The sequence below is a fragment of the Ursus maritimus genome, unplaced genomic scaffold (assembly GCF_017311325.1).
Source record: "Ursus maritimus isolate PB19 unplaced genomic scaffold, ASM1731132v1 scaffold_6, whole genome shotgun sequence".
In the NCBI taxonomy this organism is placed as follows: domain Eukaryota; kingdom Metazoa; phylum Chordata; class Mammalia; order Carnivora; family Ursidae; genus Ursus; species Ursus maritimus.
In genome coordinates, this window is record NW_024426774.1 from 38086572 (window position 1) to 38114279 (window position 27708).

At 42.7% G+C, this 27708-nt stretch overlaps 1 protein-coding gene and 1 non-coding gene across 2 annotated transcripts in view; both read right to left on the bottom strand.

The window, feature by feature from the left end:
* Positions 1-3442: 3442 nt before the first annotated feature.
* Positions 3443-27708, bottom strand: part of PTCD3 (pentatricopeptide repeat domain 3) — a 28783-nt gene continuing 4517 nt past the window's right edge. Inside the window, exons 4-24 of the mRNA XM_008700086.2 lie at positions 26042-26087; positions 21637-21705; positions 21123-21227; positions 19439-19562; positions 17519-17634; positions 16271-16338; positions 15035-15122; positions 14576-14636; positions 14018-14103; positions 13169-13313; positions 12440-12490; positions 10258-10347; positions 9923-9951; positions 9099-9205; positions 8090-8168; positions 7914-8004; positions 6989-7074; positions 6367-6515; positions 4984-5025; positions 4221-4379; positions 3443-4076 (exon numbers count right to left, since the gene is read on the bottom strand). Of these exons, the coding sequence (XP_008698308.1) occupies positions 3998-4076; positions 4221-4379; positions 4984-5025; positions 6367-6515; positions 6989-7074; positions 7914-8004; positions 8090-8168; positions 9099-9205; positions 9923-9951; positions 10258-10347; positions 12440-12490; positions 13169-13313; positions 14018-14103; positions 14576-14636; positions 15035-15122; positions 16271-16338; positions 17519-17634; positions 19439-19562; positions 21123-21227; positions 21637-21705; positions 26042-26087 (1870 nt within the window). The 3' untranslated portion in view covers positions 3443-3997. The remainder of the gene's footprint in view (positions 4077-4220; positions 4380-4983; positions 5026-6366; positions 6516-6988; positions 7075-7913; positions 8005-8089; positions 8169-9098; positions 9206-9922; positions 9952-10257; positions 10348-12439; positions 12491-13168; positions 13314-14017; positions 14104-14575; positions 14637-15034; positions 15123-16270; positions 16339-17518; positions 17635-19438; positions 19563-21122; positions 21228-21636; positions 21706-26041; positions 26088-27708) is intronic.
* LOC121101099 lies at positions 5428-5563 on the bottom strand. Its single transcript, XR_005833056.1, has one exon. It is a non-coding gene; the product is annotated as a small nucleolar RNA SNORD94 (small nucleolar RNA).

The following is a 27708-nucleotide window of genomic DNA, read 5'->3' on the forward strand; positions in this document are numbered from 1 at the left end:
TAGGACTCCCATCTTCCTGAGATACTCAGCAACGCTTCAAGTGAAAAGGGCCTTTACTTTGCTTCTCAGTTCTCCTTGAAGGCAAGATGGAATCCAAAGGGGCAAGTTTGGGGGAAGATGAGTATACCCCTGGGCAGTTAGAGCCAGGCAGCTTCACTCCAGCAGCTTTTTACTTTCACTGTAAGTTACATCTCTGCCGGTTCTGACTTGATCATGTGAAGCAAAGCATTATTTCTATTTTAGCCTTAAACTGGGTTACCTTATTACCGCCCTCTTGAGTGCTGTAGGAAGTGTTCCTCAGCATTTTAAACTCAATGCCTCCAGATATAACATTAAAAATCTGATCTTTTCTAATGATTCAAAATCAACGTATCTAAAATGCAGTTTTAGAAAGTCTTTTTTAAGGCACGTAGTCTTTTTTTTCCTTAGTATTAACTTAAACCCTCTGCTCTTTCTTAACAGGTTCTGGATAGAAGCAGCCTCCAAGTCCCCAGTGAGTTGTCCCACCAGTTTTAAAGTAACTTGCTTGAACTCAGTGCAGAAGAACAGATAATTTAACATAAATGGGAAATAAAAAGGATTCAGTATCAGGCAAATCACTCTTCATCAGGTCCAGTGATCACCATTACCCCAAACCAAAGCTGAACCCCCCGCCCCCGTTGCCATCCCCCTGAGGTATTTAGGGACCCTGAGGTCAGCAGGAGGGTGCAAGAAAGGGCGAGCACTGAAGAGGAAGAGGGTAACTGGCTACGCTGTCATTTTCCAAAACATGGGGAGGTCATGCGGTTGCACTGGCTTGTTAATTCTGCTAGCTGTATGGACACTGCCCTGGGGTCTTCAGGAAGAGGAAGGGGTTCTAGAGGGATTAGGAGGCACGAGCCAGCAGAGGTTGTAGGAACAAATTCCACTGGTATTGGTGGCAAAGTTTAGGTTTCCCTGGGAATAAATTCTCATAACCTGTATTCCTCTTGGACAGTCTTAGTTTTCAAGAGTCTGAAATCCTGCTGAGCTCTGTAAACTGTGCTTGGGCTTCATCTGCAGTCCTGAATTCTCAGTCCGTGGCTGTGCAGATTGGATGGACAGCGTTTTGACAGGTTAGGCTGCTTCCTGGGCCAGCCTGGGTGCTCCTTCACTGCCCAGACCCTGTGTACCTTACATTTCCGTCATTCCATTCGCATATTGCCTTTTGTTAACCAAAGCAAATCCTTTTCTCTGGTAAATCTCACTCTGCTCTAAAGATCTGATCTAAATGACCCCATAAACTTGCCCTGACCAGCCTTGCTCCAGTGACTGTCACTGAGCATGTCCTATTTCAGTGTTTTTAAACTCCATTGTCAGGAAAAGAATTTTCGTCCTGACCAGATACACATTTGTATCTATATGCATATATCTATTGCACTGGAAAACGTATCACAGCTTTATTGCATGTGATACACTTTTCTAATCCATTTCCATATTCTAATCATCACCCACAAAATTTGTCTTCAGATCCTACGGTTTAAAGGCCAGTGTCAGTACATTTTATTGCTAGAGTTCTCAACTGTTCTATTGAACCTCAAATCTGCTAGTTGCTCATTTCCACACACTGGTGATCTGAGGCACATTGAAAAAGTTTATTCACATGTAGCAAGACTACTCCCTTGACCCTTCCCATTCCATGGGTCCCGACTCCACAATTTGTTCTTCTGATGCTCTGGTTTCTCCTGTTTCTTTTTGGTAAGTTACTGAAAACATAATTACACTGCCCTCAGTTCCCAATTTCCAGAAGGCTGTTTTTGGATTATTTTAACATGGTCGCTTTATATGCCATTAACGCTTCAAAGCTTTTCGAAATTTGATTCTGGTCCTAATTGGATCAATTTAGAACTCGAATCTTTCTCCTCATACCATTTTGTTTAAAATGTTGTAAATGAAATGTTAAGACCTATTAAGAATGGTCTTAAAAATGAGGAGTTCTAGTCCATGACCAAGAAGCCACTCATTCTAGTAAATGCCTTTTAGGCATGCAGGACTTGAGTTATTTTAGAGACATTTGTGAGGAAGATGACAGCAAATTGAGGGAAGAGCCAGGGACCAAAAGCAAAGACTGATAGGTTATTGACTTTGGCATGAAGAAACAGAACGTCTTTTCCTATTAGAGGCTGGTATTTCATTTGTCAGTGAATAAACATTTGAAATGAGAGAATGGAGGGGCACCTGGCTGGCTCAGTTGGTAGAGCATTTGACTCGATCTCAGGGTTAAGTTCGAGGCCCACGTTGGGTGTAGAGATTAAAAAGAAAATCTTTAAAAACAAAAATGAGAAAATGGGAGACCAATCCTGTAGGGCCAATTTTCTGAAACTCTGAAGCAGTTACTTGCTTAGAGTGGCTGTGTGGAGTAACTACAGTAGTTAAAACAACTGAATTACATGGAAATCCACTATGAATTTTGATGATGTCAGTTCTGTAGCTGCTAAGCACTAAGGTGAGGGTTCAGCTGGGGCCTGGAAAGGGGAGAACTGTACCACATTTATAAAGATTACAGTGAGTACGTGGCCAAGACGAGAGCCAGGCATCTGTAGGTGAGATGGGAAGGAGCAGAGTGAACAGAAACTTCCAGGAAGCCAGGTTCTCCCTGGAAGTTATAAACCAAGATCGAAGGCTCATCTGCCTTAACCGTCCTTTTGTTCATTTGCGTCCTTGTGTCGGGGAGTGATGCAGGCGAGTGCTCAAGCAGCTCAGTACTGTCATTTCCCTGCCCCCCTTGTCCTTCAGTTAGAGGTCTCAAACCGGCGATCTGGGAGAAAACATGAACCAATACTTAGGTTTTTGAAGCTGTGCGGCTGGGTCCAGGCCTAGAGAGACACAACAGAAAGTGGAGCTGGAACAGACACGTAACGGACCATGGTCCGATACAGTAGCCCATCGGTGGCAACCCTGGCAGGGTAAGGACAAAGCTGTTCGTCTGTGGGGAACTCCTGGGGTCCCTCAGTAATCTGGGACCAGGTATGAGCAGAGCAGCCTGTGGAAGCCCTGGGAAGGGTAAGAATGCTCCTGTGATCCACGCAGGTTGCTGTTCGCTTTCAGTCTGATTTCAGTGAAGAGAAACGCCAGACGTAGTTGTATGCGTTCTTGGTTAGCAGCCCTCTCTTTATTTTTTTATATTTTAGATTTTATGTGACTGAGAGTGAGTGAGCGAGCGCACAGGCAGGGGGAGGAGCAGAGGGAGAAGCAGACTCCCGCTGAGCAGGGAGCCGGATGCGGGGGTCCTGAGCCAAAGGCAATGCTTAACTGGAGCCACCCAGGCGCCCAGCAGCCCTCACCTGAGACCACTCTCCGCAGAGCGCAGCTAACGTGCTGGCGCGCAAAGGGGAAGCAAGGAAGGCAAAGCACTTCTGTGCAAGTCCCAGGGCTGGGGGCGGGGGGGACAAAGGCTGGGTAAAGTAATGGAAATGCGTACAAATGCACATTAACTATAGTGTTTATTTATAGCTTTCATTTTCCCATACGTGCAACCTAAACCCTGTGCCCCTTAGAGATGATTAAACGACAATGGCAAATTTCTCACCTCTAAAATATCCCTGAAGTTGGGCTACTGATCTAGTATCAATAGAGATATGTACGCAAACCTCCTTTAGCCACCTTCTTGAAGACTGAGGAAGCAACAGCAGCACAGCATCAGCCAATGAAGGTCAAGTCCACGACGGGGGAAGGGCAAACCACACTGGACAGCAGTGTGAAGTCGGTCAAACACTGCAGGTACGCAGAGCTTTGCTGAAACCAGCTGTGTCCCCACAATCCGTGTCCAAGAAAATGAAATGCTTCTGTTTAAATGGTCAACCCTGAATGGGTGGCTTAGGAAGTATCAAATTAGGAATTTAAATAATGTTGTATCTATTTTTCTTCGAAGTTCAAGTCTGAATTCTCGTTTTCTTCACAATATGGCTGAACAGAGAGGTCAGTTCTCAAGTGTAATTACAGCAGCTGTGCTAGGCCACAGCTGCTGATTCACCCACTTTTATTTGCCTTCATTGATGTCACTGTCGCTGTCAGTGTCGCTATCACTCGTCAATGAAGTTAGATTTCCCAGGGCTTCCCTGTAAGGAAAATAAACTGGAGGGTTACACTACATTTCAGGCGTGGAGGGGACTCTAGCTGCAGGCAGAAAGCTATAAACATTGAATGGGTAGATGGACAAATGGTCTGCTCCATTTTTATCACTTTATCAATGCAGGACTCACTTTTGTTCCTGGTTGATTGCAAAGTCAGCCATCACTCTCTGGGTGAGGCCTTCACAAATAGGCAAGCTGAAGGCACTCGCCAGCTTCACTATCTCAATGGCCTGGGCAGGGCTGTTGGATGCTTTTGCACTGTCCATAAATTCATTCAGCAACTCATTTCTGTAAAAGAAAGGCAAAACGTCAACATTCCCCAAACTAAAGCCCTAAACCCCCTCAAAGATTTATATGTGAAGTAAAATCTACCATTCTATAAAGCTGAGTCATGAAATCCTCAACAGTAGCTTTGGAGGTAAAGTCACATGAAGACTAACTTTATTATTTTTTTTAAGATTTTAAAAAATTAATTCATCAGAGAGAGCTAGGAACACGAGTGGGGGCATGGGCAGAGGGAAAAGCATATTTCCTGCTGAGGAGGGGCCTCAGCGTCCCGGGACAATGATCTGAGCTGAAGGCAGACACTTAACCAACTGAGCCACCCAGGCGCCCCCAGGAAGATCCAAAGAGATAACGAACACCGGTTCAGTATGCCTTCATTAAGGATCTGCTCAGTGTATCCCCAGGGTGTTGCAATCAATAGGCACAGATTTGAAACAGTGCTTGCTTCAGGATGCCCTAGCTGAGGGAAGCAACTGTCCGCTGGCTTGAGCAGAAGGGTGCTCAATCACTGGGACTGAGGTATGTGAAGAAATTCCAGTCACCCCATGGTAAGAGTTAAGACCATGCAGCTAATTCCGAGATGCACCCAGGGAGGCCTTCAACTTACCCAGGGATCTTATTATGCTTCTTGAAAAGCCCCAGCATTTTCCTGTTCACAAGATGAGATACGAGAAAGATTACGAATACAAATAGCACAGAAGGTGAGCAGATGATCGTAGCTATTCTCCCACTGCAAGTCTGAAGACACCTACTGTGTGAGCTCCACTGGCTCCCAGGCCTGCTGACATCTAAATCACCTCGGGCGCTTCAACTCCCTCCTCCCAAACGTCACATTCGTGCATTTCAAGTTTCACAGGCAAGTCTGATTTGTTGCCAGTGTTGAGAATTACTGGGGGTATATCCTCTTCTAGAGGATCCCTTCAGTCCTCCCAGGGACGGAATACACCCTGTGGGCAGCTGAAAGAGAAGGATGCTACTAACAGTGTGTGATCTCTTTCCTCTCTTACAATCCCAGGACGAGATCAGTGTCCTAGAATTAGGTTGGGAAGAACAGGCTCAGATTAAGGCATCGGTCTCATGTAAGTGCTCACCAGCATCCTGCCACACGCAAGACAAGGCGAAACACATACACTCAGCTCCCACGATTCAGCTGAGGTCCGTACCCCTGCGCCAATCATCACAGCCTGTTTCATAACAAGTGTGTGTCAACCTGAGTTAACAAATTTGAGCGCCAAAGGTTGGTCACCAGCAGTGTAGGTCGTGGGTGTGATTCACACTAAGACCAGTGTAGGCAGCAAAGCCTTCATTCACCAGCTTTTCCTGAAGACAGTGAACAGCCACATTTTGGGATGACAACCCTACGTTCAAATTAAGTTACTTTCTTGTGTTGAAAAAAGCCATATACAAATACCCAACTTTCTGAACAAAATACAGCAAAACCACCTAACAAGGATGACTACTACAAAGTATTCTTTTGTTGACTTTTCTGCTTTTGGAGAAAAGAATGCATGTATGTCTCCATTCATAAACACGAAGAATTATAATGTATGTGAATGAAGTACTGAAGAAATCACCTAACTGGTATACAGTGACACAAACCAAAGATGGTTGTGTGTGTAAATGTCAGTTTCTAGAAGTCCAAGTGCACAAGTGAAATACTTGGATAAGCCAAATGCCCAAAACATTTTCAAAAATAAGACTCTTTGATCATTCTATTTATGTGGACAGACGAGTGACTGCTTGCCCACGGAAACAGAAAATAGACGAGAAACAGTAATAATTAGCCCATTAAACCATGTCCTCTCTTAAATACTATGTATATACTATACTGGTCTTCCTAAAGTTTCCTTTTCAGTCGGTATTTGCAGTCCCAGAGAAAACCCATTTTTCTGATTACACATCATACAAATTAGAAAACTAGTGACCAGGGAAAATGTTCTGCGATCCAAGTAGAAATGCCTCTAATTTACACTTGTGGTTTTGTACTCACCAGGCTTCCTGGGTTCTCCCAGCCCTTAAAAAGAGGACAGCTACGTAGTTCAGAGAGTTGGCTGGCCACTCAGGAGCAGTCTGTCTGCCATCCTGGCTCTCGTAAGTGGATTTGATGTCTGCAGCACAGTCAGCAAAGGCCACCTGAAGCTGAGAGGCTCGGAGAGTCAGCAGAGCTGCCTCGCTGGTTTTAGGAGAACCTAAGTTCAGGAGACTCCACAGAAGCACTGACATGCTTGAGCTACACGCTGTACCATTTAAGCCCATCACGTGTAGTACACAAGCAAAAAGGAGAGAAGAACGTGCCCTGCCTACGCCGGGGCAAACAAATTGCAAGCTGGCCACATCTGGGTTTTCTTTTTAGATGGTAATTTTTTCAAAAAGCTACTACTGTCAAGACAGAAACAAACAGGAATGAAAGTGACTTTAGAAATGGGATTCTGCTAATGGCCGGGTAAGTTTAGATGTAGAATTTAAATCTGAGTTTAGGTGGCAGAATTCTCCATGTTTCCCTAGATGAAACCAAGGAAATTACCCTTACGGGGTCCACAATGTTAGAGAATACACTGGTTAGTATACATCTAATCACTGTAATGCAACTTGAATTTTGGATACAACCCTACCTCTGGTGAGTGCTTATCCCTTGCCATGAGCATCAGAATCTCTTCCTTCAGGACATTGTGAAAAGTGTGACCATATTCTTTACTGTCTTGAAACAGAAAAAGAACATAGTGAGAGGTGATCACTGTCATGTAAAACCAAAACTCTCTGGCTGACCTTCATCCACCATCACCGTTCCTGGTGGGTGAGAGTCCGCTGCTGACACGGTTTATTCCAGGACTCCAGGAAACCAGCAGGATAACCCAGGTAAGAAGGGATGAAGGAGCGGAGCACGTGCACTACTCTCGAGCAGCTACCGGCTCCGTGTGGCCCGACACCGTTTCATAGCGCTTGGTAACTGTCAACAATCTTTTATGTAACAATCACTAGAGCGATCTTGTAAAATAGGTCAGGGCTATCCTCCCAGTGTTCAGACATGGAAACCTGAAGCTGACAGAAACTCAAGCTGCGATCAGTCACCTGGTACAAGAGACACAGCATCTTCTGCAGCCAGATTACACGGAAACCCACGATCATGCCTATTTCTTAGAAACATCAGCATCACTGCCTGGTTAACAACTGAGTCGCAAGGGCCACGGAATGATATGGAGGAACACCAAAGGCTTTGTGGGTGGAGACCTGAATTTTGATTTAGGGTGTGCCACGTAATTAGCACTGATCTTCCCTTTGTCATGTCACACAACAAATGCACAAAACTCTACCTTTTCCTGTCACAAAGAAACTTACTTAGGTCACTTTCAATGCATTTTTACTCATGCAATCCAATATGCAATGTGAGCCAGCAACCATGAAGCAGACCCTAACATATTCAATTTAGTGAAAACTGGAAATTTCCATCCCTAAAAATGTTAACACGTTTGTTAATCAAAGTGTAGGACAATGAAGTGATGAAGTGAGATGGGCCTGAACATACAAGCTGAAACCAACCTTTCCATATTTGAGGAATCACTTCTAGCCGGTTAGCCACATCCAATGCTTGGAGAAGGTCTATCAAAGTTTGGGAACGGGGAAAGAATACCTGATTATGAGAAATACAAATATATTTTTAAAGCATTAGCAGATACACCACGAGCACATCTACGATAAGTTATGAATCATCTTACTGAAGGTATCAGGTCCTTGTACCACTTCAAGGTGACATCGATTTGTTCCATTAGACAAACCAAACTGAAGAACTTGGAACTGTAACGAAGAGAAAAGGTAGGTTCAGTCTCAGATCCCTAACAAATGAATGATTAAATGACAGCACGGCTATATGATGATATGTTACACAGAATTCAAAATCAATTTATAAGTTACAAACAATGTCAAGTTACACGGGCCAATGCTCGACCTAGGAGGTGCGAACTGTGCTCTCCGGACTTCCCAAGTAATACCCTCTCATCCACAACCGGCCGTTCACGACTGCCGCCTCCGTGCGCTCAGCTCGTGGGGAGCGGACAGTGACTACCACATTCATTTTAAAAGCATGCAATGGGAAGCAAGGATATGGACACGCAAGACAACTGTCACATGCCTATTTGCCTATTAACAGGCTGTCTCCTTAACTACTTTTTTATCTACCTCAAATCAAACTCATTTAAGGAGTCTCTTTACGCTTCATCTCTGTATCTTCAATTTTAAAAACCAGAGGCTGGGGCGCTTGGGCGTCTCAGTTGGTTAAGCATCCTCCTTCGGCTCAGGTCATGATCTCGGGTTCCTGGGATCAAGCCCCGCGTCGGACTCCCTCATTTTCCCTCCCCCTCCCCCTGCTGCTCTCTCTCAAATAAAATCTTAAAAAAAAAAAAAAAAAAAAGCTGTGTTGAAATCATCAGGGACCCACCCTACTATACATTCAAAAATATAAAATAGGGCCTAGAGGAAAAAAATAGGTAGATTCAAAGCGTTACAAAGAAAAATAGTCTAAACGATACACTTTCGACATCTCAGTCTGGCAAATCGGTTTTACCACTGCTTGAATTGCCAAGTGTTCAATTAACATGTACCATTAGTTAGGGGCATGCTGCCCGCAAACGTGACGCAGGAGGGCTACCAAGTCTCCCACTTGCAGAATTAATGGGTTGCTTAAAGAGGCTCCAAAAATGCAAAAGGATACATTTCCAACACACTTACTAATAGAAATTACGCCGATGATCTGGTCCAATGAATTTCCAGTTGTCCCCAGTGTTTAAAAGGCCATGTACTTGATAAGCAAGTTCTAGATCTCTGAGAAATGAGCACTGAAAATATGCAAGTAGTAAGCATCACTCAGATTTATCAGCCAAACAGTGGCTCATTACATTAAAAAGACAGTTACTTGTGGAAATACTCATGCTGATTTACTGGTTGATAGCAAATGAGTTGTATGATTGAGGGGGGGGGGGAAGCAAACCCCAAGTTCTGTGAAATTTAAAACAAAATGATTTTGATCCTGTGATTGTACCTTCAGAAATCAATCCTATGAAAACGCTTGGTCATGATGTGCATAAAAGACAGATGGAATGCTCATTTCAGCATCACTACATTTCCCAAAAAAACCCACACCTCCATGAAGGAACACCAAAACGCACTCACAGCGGAAAAGTTAAGTAAGCTGTAGTCCACCCCCATCCCGTGAAATACGTTGTTTTTAACAAACAAAATACAGTGGAAATTGGTCTGCCTGTGTGTGTGTGTGTGAATACCTAGAGAAGGAAACCTGCAAGGATACACACTGAACTTTTGGAAAGCAATTATCCTTCGGGAATAGGATATGCTAAAAGACAATGTATACAAAAACAAAGGTCAGGGATGCTATGTAAATTAGAATAAAGATTAAGAGAAAAAAAGAAAATTTGGACCAAAGACATAAAAGAGAAAGTGGAAGAATCAGGGGAGCCCACCCCCCACCCCAGTTATAAATGAATTTAAGTGGATAAAAAGAAAAAGACAAAAGTTAAACAAGAAATAGTACTTACAGCTTTCATGGCTGACTGAAAAAACATATCTGAAAATCAAAGTTCACAAAGTCTTTGGTTATAATGGATAAAATATATTTTCAAATGAGCAGCATTAATAAAAATCCCAGCAATAAAACTGTTAAGGTTTTATTATTAACTCTAAGTTATTCCTAAAGGAATAAAAACTCTAGGAGAGGAAACACAGCAACGTGCCACACATATTTGGGCTTCTTCAGAATAATCACCCATAAGGCAAGTAAGCTAAATTAAACCCTGTCCTATCATAAGGCCTCTAATAACTGGCAATCAGGAAAGCAGGCTCTTTGTTTCACACAAGCAATTTCTATGCATACCGTCATCTGGGTCCTTTGGGGAAAACTTCTGTCCTGTTAATTCGTTCATAATATCATAGATGATGAGGGATGATCCTTTTGAAGGGTTTTCTGCAGAACGAAAAAGCAATCAGGCTTTATAAGGAGTCTCCTTTTGTACCCCCACCAACCACACATCACACAGTTCAAGGGGCCACACGTCCCCGTCCACCTGCGGTGGACTGCCCGGCATACAGCCAGCGGAGCGCACGCCCGCTGAAAGAGCAGATGCACGCCACAGACGGCAACTCTCCATATGACCTGGGACAGTTCCAGCCCTTTGTCTACGTGCTCCCAGCACACTTTCCCTTCCTTCTGAGTCTTGTCTCAAGCTTGACTTTCACCAAAGTGGGAGATACACACCTCACCAAATCTGCATACTTAGAAAAACATTTTTTCCCCCAGTAATCATTTATGTTACGTATAATCAGGATGAAAAGGCCAAGAAAAAGAAAACTGTAGAATTAACGGATATAGGCAATCTTCTTAAAATCATGTGAGCTGAGCACTAGTAGGTATGAACTGCACCTACACAACCCCCAACACATCACCTTATTCATACAAATCTATTCCCTACCTTATCTGCACACAAGCGATAATGCAGTTTTAATGACAGTACAGATGTATTTCTATAATTTCCTCAAGCACGTTTCCATTTGCTGGCATTTCTAATCACTTTATTAGTTACATAATAATTTATAAGTAAGTATAAATTCCTTTTTTTAGGCTTTCTCCTCTGAGTAAATACCTAGAAGTCGTTACTGCAGGGAGCCAGTTCACATGCACGTAAGGCAACGGGCACTCCTCCTCTGAGCCTGTCCCCACGTTCCCAAGCGTTACTTAGGAAGCAGGACCACAGACCGGTCTGGAACTGAACCAAAGTGACGTGTGACGGACGGTAGAGAGAAATGCAACAGGCTTTGGGATCAGAAACACTAGTTTCACTATAATGTCATCAAGGTTGAGTAAAATTTTAGAAGATACAATTATTGTGGAAACTGTTTACCTGTTTCCAAGAAAAAGTCTGTAACCTCTCCCCCCCCCAAAATAAAAATCTTCCCCATAGGTGAGGCTATGGATTTTGTAAAATCAGCCCACCAAAACAGAGATAATCAAGTTCTTCTCTGTTTTATATGTATAAAGTCTACCACAGGAGAGAAGAACTAGAGCAGTCATTTCTGAACCCAGGGGTTCTTTCTCAAGTTGGGGTAAATGGGTAAGAACTGACAGACTAGGAGTGCCTACTGTGTGCCTTCCAAGCATGAGACAAGACCGTGGGCACGGTTCATTTAATCATTACAGCCCTACGGTATGAAATCAGGTAAGGTAGCCAGTCCCTTTTGGCACAGCTGGTAAATGACAGAGGTGAAATTTCAACTCGGGTGTGCCCTGCTCCAAAGTCCGTCCAACAGAGCACAGCTCCTACAGGGAACTGCTGACCTAAAGCAGGTGACAAACGGAGCCAAAAGGTTCTCCTACAAGGCTTCAAAATAAGGTTAAGGTTACTGTGGAGCAGCACTGTCCAACAGCTGCCTGCACAAATGGCAACGTTCCATCGCTGCACCACTGAATACAGCAGCCAGCAGCCACATTTGGCTAACTAGCATGAACGCAAGGAATGAATTTGAAATATCATTTAAATTTTAATTAAAAGGCATGTGTGGCTAATGGCTATTTTACTGGAAAGCACAGCTCTGGAGAGGCAAAAGAACTCCAGACTAACATTATCTTCTGACCATTTGTTTGTTTTTAAAGATTTCATTTATTTATATGAGAGAGCGAGCGAGCGCGCACACACACGAGCACCAACAGTGGGGAGGACAGAGGGAGAAGCAGACTCCTTGCTGAGCAAGGAGCTCGATGTGGGACTCGATCCCAGGATCCTGATATCATGACCTGAGCTGAAGGAAGACGCTTAACTGACTGAGCCACCCAGATGCCCCACCTTCTGACCGTTTGTAAACTGTACCCAACACTGTTAGTACATTTAATGGCCCTGTCCCCTCCAGGGGGAGTAACTTTCTGCTCAGGCTATAGGATGATGTTAATTTGTGTTCTCTATTCCTAAATTGTATGCAGTGAAAGAAGCCTATAACAATTACCACATAAACATACAGGAATGAGTTGGCTTTCTATAAAAATTAATACAGAATGTTATACATACCATGGTGATAAAACAGCTGAATAATATAGTGGTATGTTGCAAGCGAGGGTTCTAAATAACCAAATTGACAGAAAAAAATAAGTCAAACACAGCTGTCCAAAATTACAGTTTACTGACACACACTGAACTAAAGACACACTGACCTCGGTATTTAAGTAAAAGAAGATACATTTCTATTCCTCTGAACAAAGACCTTTCCTAGCTCATTTTAATTAATGTTAAGTGGAAAGGTATCGAACAATCACTTTTAGAAAGCCCTGACATGTGACTACTAAATATTATAGCTACTGTACTTGTACTTCGATTCTTCATTCAAGAACACGAACGCACACTGAAGTGAACGGAGTCCCACACAACCTTCAATAGTTACTGGAAACTATACAACACAGTAGCGCATTTAGGTTCAAATACCTAATTATGCAAGAAAATGTCATAGGATTTAACACTATTTAACTCTCAAGCGAACAGTTCTCCCCAAAATGAAAATCCACAGAAAAGTACCGAAAATATTAAAAGAACACTGTAATTTGCTATAAAAAGCATGAAGATAAAGGAGATCCCACCATTACTAAATACCTGTAATTCAGCGTGCCAAATGGCGGAATCCAAATTCTCAATATGTCATGTAAACAGCAAAAAGAGTTGACCATCTCTTGTTCACTTGTCTGGATCTAAGACTTCCGGTCAGCACCATCTCAGCCTCCAGGGAGGAAAACGACACACACTCACCTATTCTGATGGCTTTCATTTCACGGAACGTCTGTAAGGCTGGCAATCTTCCAAATGTGTGAAATCTCTGGAGACATTTCAGGATGGTATTAAATGTCTGTAGGTTTGGTTTCACCTTCTGGGCAGCCATTTGTTTCAGCAGCTCCTAGTTGAGTCAAAAGCAGTTAAGTCTTGTTTACGCCCGGGTAGGTAATTTGTCCAATTAACTAATATTACACACTAAAAAAGAATCTGGCGCTCTGGCTAAGTCTGAAGTTAATAAACATATCCCTAACTTAAGAATTCTCTATTAGCAGGTCCAGTGACTTTGCCTTTTAGAGAAGTCACCCCTTTCAGTCACCCCACCTCATTTCATCAAGGTGTCCAACTGTCTTCATGCCGCCTAGTAAAGCAAAAGAACAGACTAGAATGACCTGGAGTGTTTTCCTTTAAAATGAGCAGTATGGTATAAAGACACATGAACTGTATGATGTAAAAATGTAAAAACATTTCTATTCCTAAGTTATTTCAATCCAGTGAACATAATTTTTTCAAACTTACCTGATAAAACTGTTTTAGTAAATACATACTATTTTTTGTAATAAAATAACTATAAATGAGAAATAAAGCAACCAAGGTCTTTCTGAATTCTAGCCATAGACTCTGGGTCAAGTAACTTTTTCTTCTCACACATCAGACACAGCTGTTTAAACTGCAGGGTTGCTGGGAGGGTGTAAATACAGAACCGCGAGTGCCCAGTGTTTTAGTACCTGCCACGAAAATGCTCAGTAACTGCTGTCTCTACGCCCTTTGTTTCTAGGAAAAGGTATTTTAGGCCCATTAGGAAACAAAATGAGGGTTCCTCCTTACCAGTATATTATTCCACTTGTCCTCCAATTTTTCACTCACACTCAATGCTGTTGCTTCAATCAATGCATTGAAGGTGTACACATCAGCTGTAAAAACGAAAATCTGGGTTAAAGTTTAATCCCTAAATGGCTCTGTTTAAGGCAGAGCAGTAATGCACGTGTGGCTCCTAGCTCATTACCATGTGCCCACAAAACCAGACACTCCCCGCTCTGGATCTCTCCTCCTGCTTCTACCACCAATACCACATGAAAAGATGAAAACTGAGCTCCTAATTGAGGCTAGATCCAAATATTTTGCAGATTCAAAGATGTTACAGACTTTTTTTTTTTTTTAAAGGTTTAGTTATTTGTTATTTGTCAGAGAGGGAGAGAGAGCACGAGCCGAGGGAGTGGCAGGCAGAGGGAAAAGCAAGCTCCTCGCTGAGCAGGGAGCCCAATCCCAGGACCCTGGGCTCATGACCAAGCAGAAGGCAGATGCTTAACCAACTGAGCCACCCAGGCGTCCCAGATGTTACAGATTTTTAAGGGAAGAAAAGGAATTCTCCACAAACACACTTACCATGGAGTCTGTTGTTTAATAATTCAGTGTATAAGTTTAATGCCCGCGCAGGAGCTCGGTGCTAGGAGAGAGAAAGCATAAACATTACGCATCTTCTAACATGCTGACTTAAGAAATATTTGCCCATCAACTGTTTTAGGGTTTGGGAATACAGTAGTAAACAAAACAGACAAGGTCCTGGTTCTCATGAAGTTTATACTCCACTGCTGTGGAAATTTTGCCTCCCAGGTGACATATGATAATTCCTGGATACTTCTGGTTGTCACAACTGAGAGCTGGGGAGGATATAAGTACTGACATGCAGTGGGTAGAGAACAGGGAGCTTCTAAACACTCTACAATGCACTGGGGAGCCCCAGGACGACAAATTATCAGGCCCAACTGTCAATAATTCTGAGGGTGAAAAATCCTGATTTAGTGGAAATTAAATAATAAAAATGTAAAAATAAATAAATGTTACCTTCACCATTCCTCGGATCATTGTGCAGTAGGAGTGTGAATTTTTCTCTGGCATTAGAGCAAAGATTCTCTCAGCATTGTTTTTTGTCCTAGACACAGAAGAATAAATGAACCAGGGGAAACAGGAAAAACCAATAGCTACCATAATCTACTGAGAGTTCAGAATGTTCCAAGCACTGTGCCAAGCACTTCATACAATTCTTACCACGCAGGCAGAGAGCGAGACACGGTTATCATTTTGAAAAGCAGGAAAACTGAGGCTCGAAAACCTCTAGTGGTCTGCAGCTTGGCGGTGAATGATGGAATCAGGACTGAACATTTTTACAAAAAATACACACTCACAGGACTAAACAAAAGCAGTGTACACAGGGTACACAGTGACGTTTCCCCACCCCCTCTCAACCATATACAACTCCCCAGAGGCCACCACTGACAAGGAGTTTCTCTGGAATCTCTCTCTCATATTCTAGCATGTACGTGTCACATGCTGGTGCTGCCTCTCTGTCAACCAATCAATCAATCAACGTAACCATGTTCTACAGACTACGCTGTATCTTGCTTCTGCCTCTTACAAAGAGGTCTCGGAAATTAGAACCAGGATTTGAGCCAGGATGGTATGCCAAAGTCCATGCTTTTAACCACTATGCGAAATTACTAAAATCTAAAGAAATTTAATGTTTGATTCTATTTATCACTTCAAAAAAGACTTCAGATATTAATGGTAGCTTTCCTTCTCCAGATGTCCACGTGAAATATCTCTTACTTACTAGACATTTCTATTCCATAACTTAAATTCTCAAATGCTGGTTAAACGTTACTCCCCCTTTGCTGGAAACGCTGAGTTTTTCTGTTTGCTGGCCAGTAGCCTTAATTTAGAACTACATTCCAGGTATGTGTATTCTTACGTGAACAAAAATACCCAATCTTTCAGAACGGGAGGCACAGATTGCAGAGCGGAGCACTGATCAAACTACCCAAGGAACCAACACTACATGAAGGTGACATGAAGTGAAATGGGGGGAGTGAAATGTCAACCCTGTACTGCTGGTTGGAAGTAAAAATCTTACGGAATGAGCTCTAAATGCACGTGAATACTAATGGTCACATTTGCATTGTACGCTGAAAACGAATTCTATTTTAGAAAACTTCAAGAGCACATCTTCTTGAGGGCGTGATGGGGAACATGCCATGCCCCATAAAAAACCACACTGCAAGGTTCTAATGACGTCTCGCATACCTCCACGTGACTCCAAACTGATGATCAGCCTTCTCAGATTTCTTATTATTTTCCTCTGCGGCCTCCTCCTGAAATGAACCGTCAACAGAAATAAAACAAAAGGTAACGATGCAATGCATTCTCCCTACTTAGAATACTTAAAATCAGAAAAGCAAAGGAAACTGTGGAAAAGTAAAATACAGATCCAACAGAAGCTGAAGAAAAAACCCAGTGAATGTTCATTTAAAAACCTGATAATTTCTTCAGCATAAATCAGCTCCCTTAGAGATGAAAAGTAAAGCTAGCCCTTAAAACGGGAACTGACAGCCTGGAGACAGACGAAGCCAGTACCTTGCACAGCCTCGCCCAGAGAGAAGAACTGGAAATCCAAACACAGCCTGGCTTGAGCCAGCTCTATCCGGCTCAATTGATCCACACAGAAATAACATACATGCCTACACGTTTTAAAAGACTTAATTACCCTGTATGTAAATAATCCATATTTAGTGGAGGAAAATTAGACATAAATGGAAGGAAAAGCACTTAATTTTTCATTTTCCCTCATGCATATGAAAATATTTTATAAAAATGAAATACTATTGTCAAGCCTATCTTCTCACTTATCAATATATGCTGCATTTTTTCACAGCCAAACAGACCTACACTAGTGCACTCCATCGCCACGTTACCATAATCCAATCGCACGCCACTGGATATCCAGTTTTCCACATTTTGTAACTACACGTATGAATATTATGAAAATGATGTATATAATTTTTGTTCACATGACCCAAAGATGTCCTTGGGATCTTTTTCTAGAAGTAAAACTCTTGGGTTGAGAATTTAAGATAGGACTCCCTCTCTATAGGCCTTGGCACAATACTGCTCTACACCCCCGGCACAGTGTGCTCACTCCCCTTACCACATTACATATGCATTTTTGGGGGGCTGCGGCCAGGGAGCCTTTCCCTGTTCTTTGCGCATCATATGGTCACTGTAAGTAACAAGAGAGGAGTTTGCCTAGACGTTTCTGGTCAAAGCTTTGCCTGCATGGGGTAGGCAAGGTCAAAATATTTTTAGGAAGGGAACCAGAATTAAAATAATTGTTTAAATTTTTCTTCCTCCACACCAGTTTTTATCAAAGCTACTATATCACATCACATCTCAGAACAAATCTCTACTCTCCTAACATATGGCATGAGAACCTGCCTTACTTTGAAATATTACTATCAAAAGAAATTTAAAAAAATCACTGCCAAAACCCATTACCAACTCTTCAGATTTTTCACTTTGCTGAAAATGATAATCGGTTGAGGGCTCCTTGTCACCATAATAGCACAACAAATCCAAGAGGCTATTACTTGTTTCCAAAGATATAGCGGTTCCTGTGGGTAGAGAAAAAAAGGGAAAGAAACACTGAAACAATAAAGAGCAGAAGCTCACTGGGTTAAAATTCTTCCCTTTTTCTCTAAGCTGTGGCTTTTGGCTACATATGTAGAATCATCCGTCATTCTAAGGGTGGATGGGTGTGCACTCCACAGCACCTTCTGCACCTGGAGAGATGCAGACAGGGACACAACCCCTAATAACCTTGGGGTCTGACAGGAGGGACGACAGCACAAGACAACACCGGACCCTGTGCTTAGTTTATATACTCATGTCCCCAGAGAAGCAATCTCATGGTTTTAACTATCGCCTGTAAACTGAACACTCAGCAAAGTACTGCCACTTAGTTCCCGTGGCCTGGTTCCATCTTTACAAATGCAAGCATAACTATTCTGCCTGGATACGGGCCCTCACTGGAATACCTGCCTAAAATACTAGCATAAATGTCTAATCATAGCGGCTTTAAAAAAGTGAAACTCAAATACATCATGTTCCCATCTCGACGCCAGGAAAAAAAGAGAACAGGAAGTATGAGATACAAGCATTTTTTCTAAAGGAAATATACTGATAAAAAAATGCCAACTGGGAAATTTAAAAGCTCAGAAAAGAGCAGAGCGGAGAGAAGAGGCTATAGGGGGTAACTGGACTGGATCTTACTCTCTCAGAACTGTGTATCCCTGGAAACTTAATAACCAGTTTCCTTTATAAAATGATTGCAAGTCACACCAACTCCTAAAGTGTTACAGAATTAAGTACGTGAGATGCCAAGCAAAGTGTCTGGTACTTATTAGCGGCTTGACAGTAAAACTCCCTCTACTCCCCCCATGGCATATTGGCTTGTTCTATTACTCTGAGCTGTGGGTCTGACACACGGTCTTTAGAAACGGTTACTGAATGTCTGCATGTGCCTACAGCACACAGTGTATGGAACTGGAGGAAGACAGCTCTGAGCACTAAGTACCTGAAGGCAGACTTACCATTTACCATACTCAACAGAGGGAAAAGCCTTCCTAAATTACAAGCTGCACCAGCAATTCATCTGTATATCCAATGCCACAGCAGACTACACAGAATTCTCAAATCAAACACAGCTTTCTGCAAAGGTTTCCTGTGTTTGATAATGTACATGGAATGATTCAGCCCAGTTCCTATCTCTTCTTTGTTCGGTTGACTGTTATCCTAAATCACTGAACGGCATTCTGGAGTCCATTAACTTAAAATCCCGCTGCCTTTGATGTTACTAGGTACATTTTTCCCCTGGTAGATTACAAGCCATGTAATTTACATCTATACCGCCAGAGGTGCATCCGAATCAAATTCAGGGAGCCAGAGAATTTCAGAGACAGAAGTTCTGAGAAATTAAGTGATTTTTCCAAGGCCACAGAGCTAATCAGTGTCAGAGCTAGAATCAGTATTCCAGTTAGTGCTCTTTCCTTTTTAAATATACCTTTGTCTGTTTATGCCTCCAAACATATTTAAAGAGTACAAGAAATGTGAATACAGTATGTCCATGCCTAAGGTTAAAAATGGAAGCCAAGGATGAATGGCTCTATAATCTCTCTGCCCGCGGCACATCACAGCCCACCAGCACAGTAAACTAAGTTGCAACTCTATCTCACTTATCTCACTTATACTTCGAAAAGAAAGCTGAAACAGAACTTAAAGTATTATTAACTCTTAAAAATATGAACACAGCATCAAGCAGAGATCCTTATAACTTTTGCTCACAACCAGCAGGATCACGTAACCACAGCCCACTTCCGAGCCCACGTTCTGAGGGGTGCTTTAAATGAACTGAGTCACCTGCTTGTAAGAGTTGATCAAACATGTCCACGGAAGCTTTGACTTTTTTGAGCTTGATTCTTTCCCTCAAGGCTGCTTCACTTATATCTTCAATCTGAGGTTCAAAGTACTCAGGCATTAAACACTAGGAAAAGAAGATGGCTAGTTACCACCAACAGGTAAAGGGGCAATAACGGAGCAAGACTGAACTTTTATCACCAACACACCAAAATAAAACGTCACTGCCCCAATTCATGTTTCACGCACCAGGCACCACGTGTACGTCTTTGTAGGGACTATAACTTAAAAAAACAAACAAATAAAAAAAAAAAAATCAAAGAACCCCTCTGGGACCCGAAACAAGATCATTTAGCTATCTCCCAGCTCAGGGAGAATTTAAAAGCACCCAAAAATAAATAAATATTTAATTCATATCTAAAGAATCTGGTTTCCAACTAACTTCCCCAACTTCAAGTTGAACTTACTTCGTCCCCTGCCAAAACTATCCTTTGTCCTTTCTTTCCAATCTTGTTTCAAAGTGTCAGAATATACCTGGTTTGCAAAGGCAGAAACCTTTCAGCCCTGATGCTTCCTTTACTCTGTAGACATTGACCATCACCAAGCTATGTTGATTTTACCTCACTCACTAGTTCATTTCAATACTTATTGAATGCCAACCACTTTCTGCCATGCACAAAGCAAGGCACTGGAGACACAGATCAAAGTCCTTCTCTACCTTCAGGGTTCTCCCCATCTAACGGAGAGAGCAAGGAAAGAAAGAATTACGGTGCAGCGTAAATGACGAGAGCTCTGGAAGGTTTGACAGTGGTGTCTGCCAAGGAGGCAGGGACCGATGGAAGGCTTCAAGCAGCTCACAAAGGAGTAACTGCTGGTTAGAAACATCCAGGGGCGGACACAGACCATCACTGCCACTGTCCCTGCACAATCGCACTGACTTCCTGCTTTGTCACTGGGAGCTGGTGCTTGAGAAGCAGGAGGCTGTGCTTGGTTGCGTGTGTTTCAGGAAGAAAGGAGTCTGGGACATGAGTTTGAGGGTTACTATTTCCACTAACAAACCCACGAGGGCAGAGGTGCCTCTGTTCCACTGGCCACTCTAACACTAGCACCGAGCACAATGGCTAACACGCAGCGCGCACCGCGTGACACTCACGCTTCATGACTACAGGACATACAAGTAGTTGGAAATACAATTTGGAGTTCAAAGTAAAAGGCAGAAGGGTTGACACGCTCTGAAGGAAACCAAGACACTGGACTACCAAAGTAGAGGGATCTGGGCCAGATATACAAGAATGCCAAATGGAATAGAAGGGCTGCTGACGCAGGAAGACTGCAGACAGGAAAAAAACAATGACTGAGCCTGGAAACCTACAAAGACCTCAACACTCAAGGGGTGGAGAGAAAAGGTACCGAAGGAAACTGAAAAGAACAGTCATGGAGGTAAAGACCTAAGATTCTGGTGTCACAGAAGCCAAATGGGGAAAATAGGATGAAGAGCAAATACAGACAAGAGTTAAAAAAAAAAAAAAAAAAATTTACTACTGTAAGCCAAGATAACTATACCCATCAAAAGATTTCACCCAATACTGAGGACATTCAAGTGGCTACTAAAATATTAGCCATGAAAACTTGGTTTAGTTTACATTTACATCGTAATACCCGAAAAATCACAATTACCTCTCCTTACCGGTATATGAGGTTCAGCTATGTCCTTCTGAAAATATTTGGGATGTGAATTAATAATAAACTTTGCTGCATTCTCCCCAGACTTCTTTGCCAATAAAAATGAACGCTATATAAAGAAAAGGATTTAGATATAAACTGACTCAAGAGATCAAAATTATACCCTCAGTAAGCCTCCCCCGCGAAGAAGGCAACAATACGTACAAACCCAGTTAGAAGTTAAATTACACACGGTTACATAACCACCTCTGCTACTGAGCGTGACATTTTAAGTCACATCTTACATACAGCTTGGGCTACATAAAACCAGTGCACTGAAACCGAGTGGACTGCTCCAGTGTGAAAGAGCCCTAAGTATTAAATCCCAAACTCCAAATCCTTTCCATAGCCGATCTCTAAAACTGTGAAACTGTTACCTTTTCAAAGGTTTTTCCACCGAAGCTAAAATCTGTATCTGTGCTTGTACCCAAATAAGCAAGAGAAAACATAATCCTAGAAAACTACATGAAAACACTCACAGATTCCACGGAGGATGTTGGTATGAGGAAAGGATCATCCTGAAATGCGTAAGGGGCAGCTGTGGCGTCCTGTGAAGACACAGAAGTCTCTTTAGTTAGATTTTCATTAATACCTCGAGTTTTGATGAAAAACTCTGTAAGTTTTAATGACATATGTAACACATACAGAAATGTGCGTGTGTACAGTTAGAGACACAAATACCTATACCATCCTCTCAGCTCTGTAAGACTCAGTTGTCATTACACGCAAAGCAAACAATGGCTCAAACCCCCATGACTACTTAAGATTTGAGGGTGCTACCAGGACCTCCTGCTGTTTCAAATGAAAGATGCTCTGAATTAACCAGTATGGGCACCAGTGTCCTGCACTCCTTCAAAGCCTGGCCACTACCCGGCCGAGTCCCTCCTCCGAGTGGAGGATACTGTTGTGCCCTCTTGGAAGAAGCGAGCAGCAGCAGCTTCTCCTGTGTCCTGTTGGAGGGTCTACGTACTTCTTTACACTGCTCTAGGGAGAACCCTGAACAAAACTCCTCAGTACCACTCACTGAAAACCGCCCCCCAATTACTTTCTCTATTCCTCTCTTGTCCCTTGGAGCTGCCTTTCCTGGGCCTTCTGGGGCCTTTGTTCCATAGGAAAAACTCACCCTGTAGCCAGAATCTCTCCTGACTGTCCCCTTGATGCCCTGTCTTACTAACTTGGACTCTCCAAGGGACAGCTTCCCTGCAGCTCTCAAGGGAAGGCTGCTCACACGGAAGGCTTTGGAGGTAGGATTTTTTCTTGGGTCTCAGCTTCCTGCTGCCACTTTCAAAACCCATAACCCTTCACACTCATGGGAGGCTCATGTCATCTGGTTATGTCTCTCTACCAAGACGAGGCAGTCATGTAACGGTAAACCAGAGGTGGCAGTTCTAGGTCAGCTGCCCTGGGTTATTCGCTCCCTGATTACACTCAAACGAGTCCCTGGGCTCTGGTTCTGACCCTCTGCACCACCCTTGTTAAATACCTGTTTAGAGCCTATAGTTTTGGTGACATGCTGGACTTCTTTTAACCTACTAAACTTATTCTTCCTGTTTATCTCCCAATTTCCCTCCCTCGGCGATTTCCAAGTCCTTCACGGTCTGTGGGAAACAACTCCACTCTGGCCTGTAGCTCAGATGCCTCGAACCAAACTGATCCCCAAAGTGAACTTCCCTGAAGCTACCTCCTGTCTTCTCTCGGTGAATGGTACAGAACACCCTGCAGTCCGACCTGTACATCCTGTCGCACTACTTCCCTTCAACTGAGCACTCATCAGATCCAACCAACGCCAGTTCCTTAACCTGCTGCACTGTCCCTTAGCCCAACTGCCACGGCCGAAGTTCAGTGCCTTCCCGGTCACTATTTAGAGCACCTCCTACGTGCCAGGCTGCTTCTAGCTACTGGGGAGACAATAAAATCACCCCCCACCCCAATAAAGCTTACAATCTAGTGGGGGGGGAACCTCCAGAAAGTAAAAATAAACAATAAACAGTGAATTAAATACAGATAACTGCTATGCAGAAAAATGAAATAGAAAAAAGGACAAGAAAGTGACATATCTACAACCTAAGTGGGGTGGTCAGGGAATGCCTCACTGAAAAAGTGATACTGAGGCAAGGAGTCAAGCAGGTAAGGAGCAAGTAATAGGAGTATCTCGGGGGAAACAGTCCAGGCAGAAGGAACAGCAAACACTAGACACTGAGGCAGAGGTATGCCTGCTGGGAAACTGAGAATTTGCAAGGAGGCCCATGAGGCTCAGGTAGGGTGCCTAAGAAGACAGCAAGAGACGCTGTCAGAAAGGTAATGTGGGGGTGGGGAGGATCATGGGAGGGCCTTAGGAGCCCTCATATGGACTTCAGTTTTTATCCCAATTATGACAAATGAGGGGCCGCTTGAGTTCTGAGGAAAGAGTGATGTGATCCAGCATTTTATTGGAATCATTAGGGCTGCTTAATTGCGAGCAGTCTGTGGGGAGCCGGGGCAGTGGAAGAGACAGAGCCTGCTGTGACGGGCCCAGGGTAGGAAGAGATGGTGACTTAGACAACTAAAGCGATCACGGTGATGACGACACGAGCGGAGAATCCGATAATGTGCAGAGTGACCAGGCCTGAGACTGCTGGCCTTTGGCTGGCACCTGGAAACCTGGATTTTGGGAGGGTTCCCACCATCCCCAGAACTGATGAGAAGGCTCACTGTGCCTAAATTGTTTGCACAAAGGTGGTTTACACTGAACTCCTGCCTTCCTTCTGAAAGTCTGAAATTCTGGTATGTCCCAGGCACAGGGTGCCTATGTGGCCAGACACCAAATAAACCTCCGGGTCCCGAGTCTCTAATGAGTTTTCGTGGCAGATGTTTCACAACTGCTGTCACAACTCGGCCGGAGGAATTAAACGTGTCCTGTGTGACTCCACGGGGAAAAGACTCTTGGAAACTTGCACCCAGTTTCTTCTGGATTTCACCCCATGTGCTTTTTCCCTTGGCCGACTTTGCTTTGTGTCCTTTTTCTATCTGTAGGACTATATGCTGCGTCCTGGGAGTCCTCCTAGCCAATCACTGAACCTGGGAGTGGTCTTGGGACTCCATGCACATATATCTTGAAGGAAGAAACAAAGTACTAATGTGCAGCATGAGAGAAAGAGTCACAGATAACTCCTAGGGTTCTGACTTGAGCAATCAGAATAATGGAGTTGCCACTGAGGGGATAGCAAAGGTTTGGGTTTGGACATGCTAGTTTTAAGACCCTTATGCTACATTAAAGTTGAAAGGTTTCCCATCTTCACATAGCTGTCTTTTCTAAGATCTGGTTATCATACCACTGCTTAAAATTCTTCAGAGGACCTGACTAGAGTCCTCAGCATAGCATTCATCATCCTGCCCATCTCATTTCTCCACCCCTCAAATCCTTGATTCTGACCATACCAACTACTCATTCTGCGCCTTTGTGCACGGTGCTGCCTCTGCTAGGAATGCTCTTTCCCACAGGTCCTTGCCGCTCACCTTCCTAGCAGCAATCCAACTATCAGCTCCTCTGGAAGTCCTTCCCCAGCCTCAGTGCTCCTTCATGCTCCCTCTCGGGGACTGTGCAAGGGCTGTCTTTATTCGACATCCCGCACAGTGCCTGGCAAGCAGCAGAAGGGTAGAATATGTGGTTACTGGGTGAATAAATCACTATACCTTGGATTTTAAGGGCCCAAACTCAGACAGATCAGACAACTGCACACATAGTTCTACAACTTCTTTGACTTGAAGGCCATTCTCATTAAAAACTGAGAACGGTCTAGTTTACATTTCAGGTGCCTATTTAGAGATAAGTGAACTGCTGAAAATCTCAATGCCTTGCTAGCATGGAGATGCAGTATTATAAAAACCCCTTCTGAGAAACTGCTAGGATATATCAGGGCATAGCTGGCCCAATACTCCTTAAGCTTAACATCTATAATAGAAAGCAATTCTGGAAATCTGTGACAATCGCCTTAAAGAAAATTAGTAACCACGCAGATATTGTGGCAGTTAACGTCTTCATTATTCTAAACATTAACCCCACAGCTGAAATTAAAAGTACAGTTTTCATATTACGAAAAATACAACTGGTCAGAAAGTTCCATTTCTGGGGCGCTTGGCTGGCTCAGGCAGTAGAGCATGCAACTCCTGATCTCAGGGTCCTGAGTTTGAGCCTCACATTGGGTGTAGAGATTACTCAAAAGAAAAAAAAAGGAAGTTCCGTTTCTGAGGAATTTACCAAGGTTTCAGATTATCTATCAGACTACAAACTCTGTTTTTGAATTGTGAACAGAGCAAGTTATTGACAAATATTTCACTAAAACAGTTTCAGAAATAACCAACATTTACTGAGCATTTCTTTTGTGCTAGGTACTGCCCTAAATCCTTCTATTATGTATTAGCTGATATAGTTCTCGCTATAACTTTGAAGTTTGAGACTATAATCAAATCCCACTTTACAGATAATCACATAGAAGCATCACGAGATAAAATAACTTTTTGATGCAGCTCACAAAGCTAGTTGATCAGCTATGAAACAAAACACTGGTTCCAGGACCCAATCCTTAATCGCTGCATCATTTACGGCATGGTCGGTACAACAGGTCTCAAAGTTCGTCTACAGACCTCTTGCATTGTAGTATCACAGCCCAATTACCCGCAGGGCCATGCGTTCCAACAGCTCTTCACGGGATTAAGTTTAAAAGATCACTGGCTTAGGATAAAAACACTGAATTTGGAGATAAAAGACATGGGCCTAAGTCAAGGACTTTTAGAGCCAGTTCCTTTAAAAGCTTTAGTTTCCCTATTTGTCACATGAAGGGACTGAATTGGATCATTCCTAAGAAACTTTCAAGATCCAGAACAAAAACCTGAATTCCTACTTACCCTATTCACTGTGGATGCAAGTGCTTGAAGAACAGCCACTTTATCCCTGAGAACAAGAACCACGAGTTAACCCATGTCAGGGATTTTCATACCCACAAAACCGAACAAGTGATTCTACTCTCAGTATGGATCGGCCAACAAAAAAGTTCAGGTCTCAACTAAAGTCAGTTCTTATTTCTCAAGATCACTAGAAAAACAGCTAGAAAATGAGAAAACTGTCCTATTCTTTTGCCTGGAGGTACGTAGTACCTGTTCCTACTATACTGTGCCTACCCTCTCTGGCCTGTTCCATCACACCATTTCCGAAAGGCTAGTGATTTCCACCCCTAGCTCATAATACTATCTATCCTGAATCTTACCTGTCCTATCCGTTCTCCTATGCATTTTTTTGAGATTTTAAATATTCTCTATACCCATGGGGGGCTCAAACTCAGGTGCCCTGTTTTCCTATGCATTCTTATTGCACTTTCTGGGCTACTCTTCCTTCTTCTATCTAAAGTGGTGTTTTGTTTTGTTTTGAAGTGGTGGCTCTTAACTCAGCTATATATGAGAATAAATCACAAGATGCCCTCTGGACTTCCTGAATCAAATCCTCAAAGTTCCACGGAGAACTGTCACATATATTCTTACTGAATTCCCAGATGATTCTGCTGTACTCTTCTCATTTAGAACCTCTCAACTATATATACCCTTTATAAACATTTCAGCCAGCTGTCCACTGTGCTATGGGTGGAGACCCTCACTAACTACTGGAAAAAGAGATTTCACTGAACAGATAAACCAAGACAATCTGTTTCCAAATATATTCTTTCTGTTGGATTTTATGAGTTTCCTTTCCAAAAATGAACTAAATTTAATAAACCGAAAGCATTTTTCTAAAAAAAAGTTTAACATTTTTAACGACACAAATGATCTCAAATAGACAAAACATTCAGGGAATTTTATATTACATCAAGACTGAATAATTTCCTGATGTGTATAAAATCCACTGGGTTTTCTATTCATTTTTTAAAATCACAATTATGTAATTTCATCGAGACAAAACATCCTTTTATCTCTTCGCATTCCCCAAAGCTTACCATAGCATATAGGTCTTATCAAGTCAACATAACTTCCTAACATACTGCAAATAACAGTAAGAGCAAATAACAGTAAGAAAATTATGACAGACTACTCACTAGTTCCCTTTTTAAAAAAGGATTATTTTAAAAAGCAACCTCAATGGATACATTATCCCTAAAAAATATATTAGAACATTAAAGGTTATGGTGTCATCTTGTGACATCCCTCCTACTCCACTGAGTTTGGCATTTGTTTAATTCTCTACACCCAATGTGGGGCTCAAACTTACAACCCCGAGATCAAGAGTTGCATGCTCTACTGACTGAGTCAGCCAGGTGCTGCCAAGTTTGGTTTTTGTATTTCCAGAACTTTTTAAAGTACTCTCTCTCTCACACACAGCCATAAAAAAACTGTCCTTCTGTACACCTGCTTACATAAATTTGTATTATCCATGTTACTACATATAAATCTAATTAATTCCTTTAAGTGATAACCACTTCTCATTATCCACTTATTTATCTATGGGCCTTCAGACTGTCTCAGCTTGTTATTATTCCCAAGTTATAAAAAACATGTCTCTGGATTTATGCAAGTGTTCCTCCAGA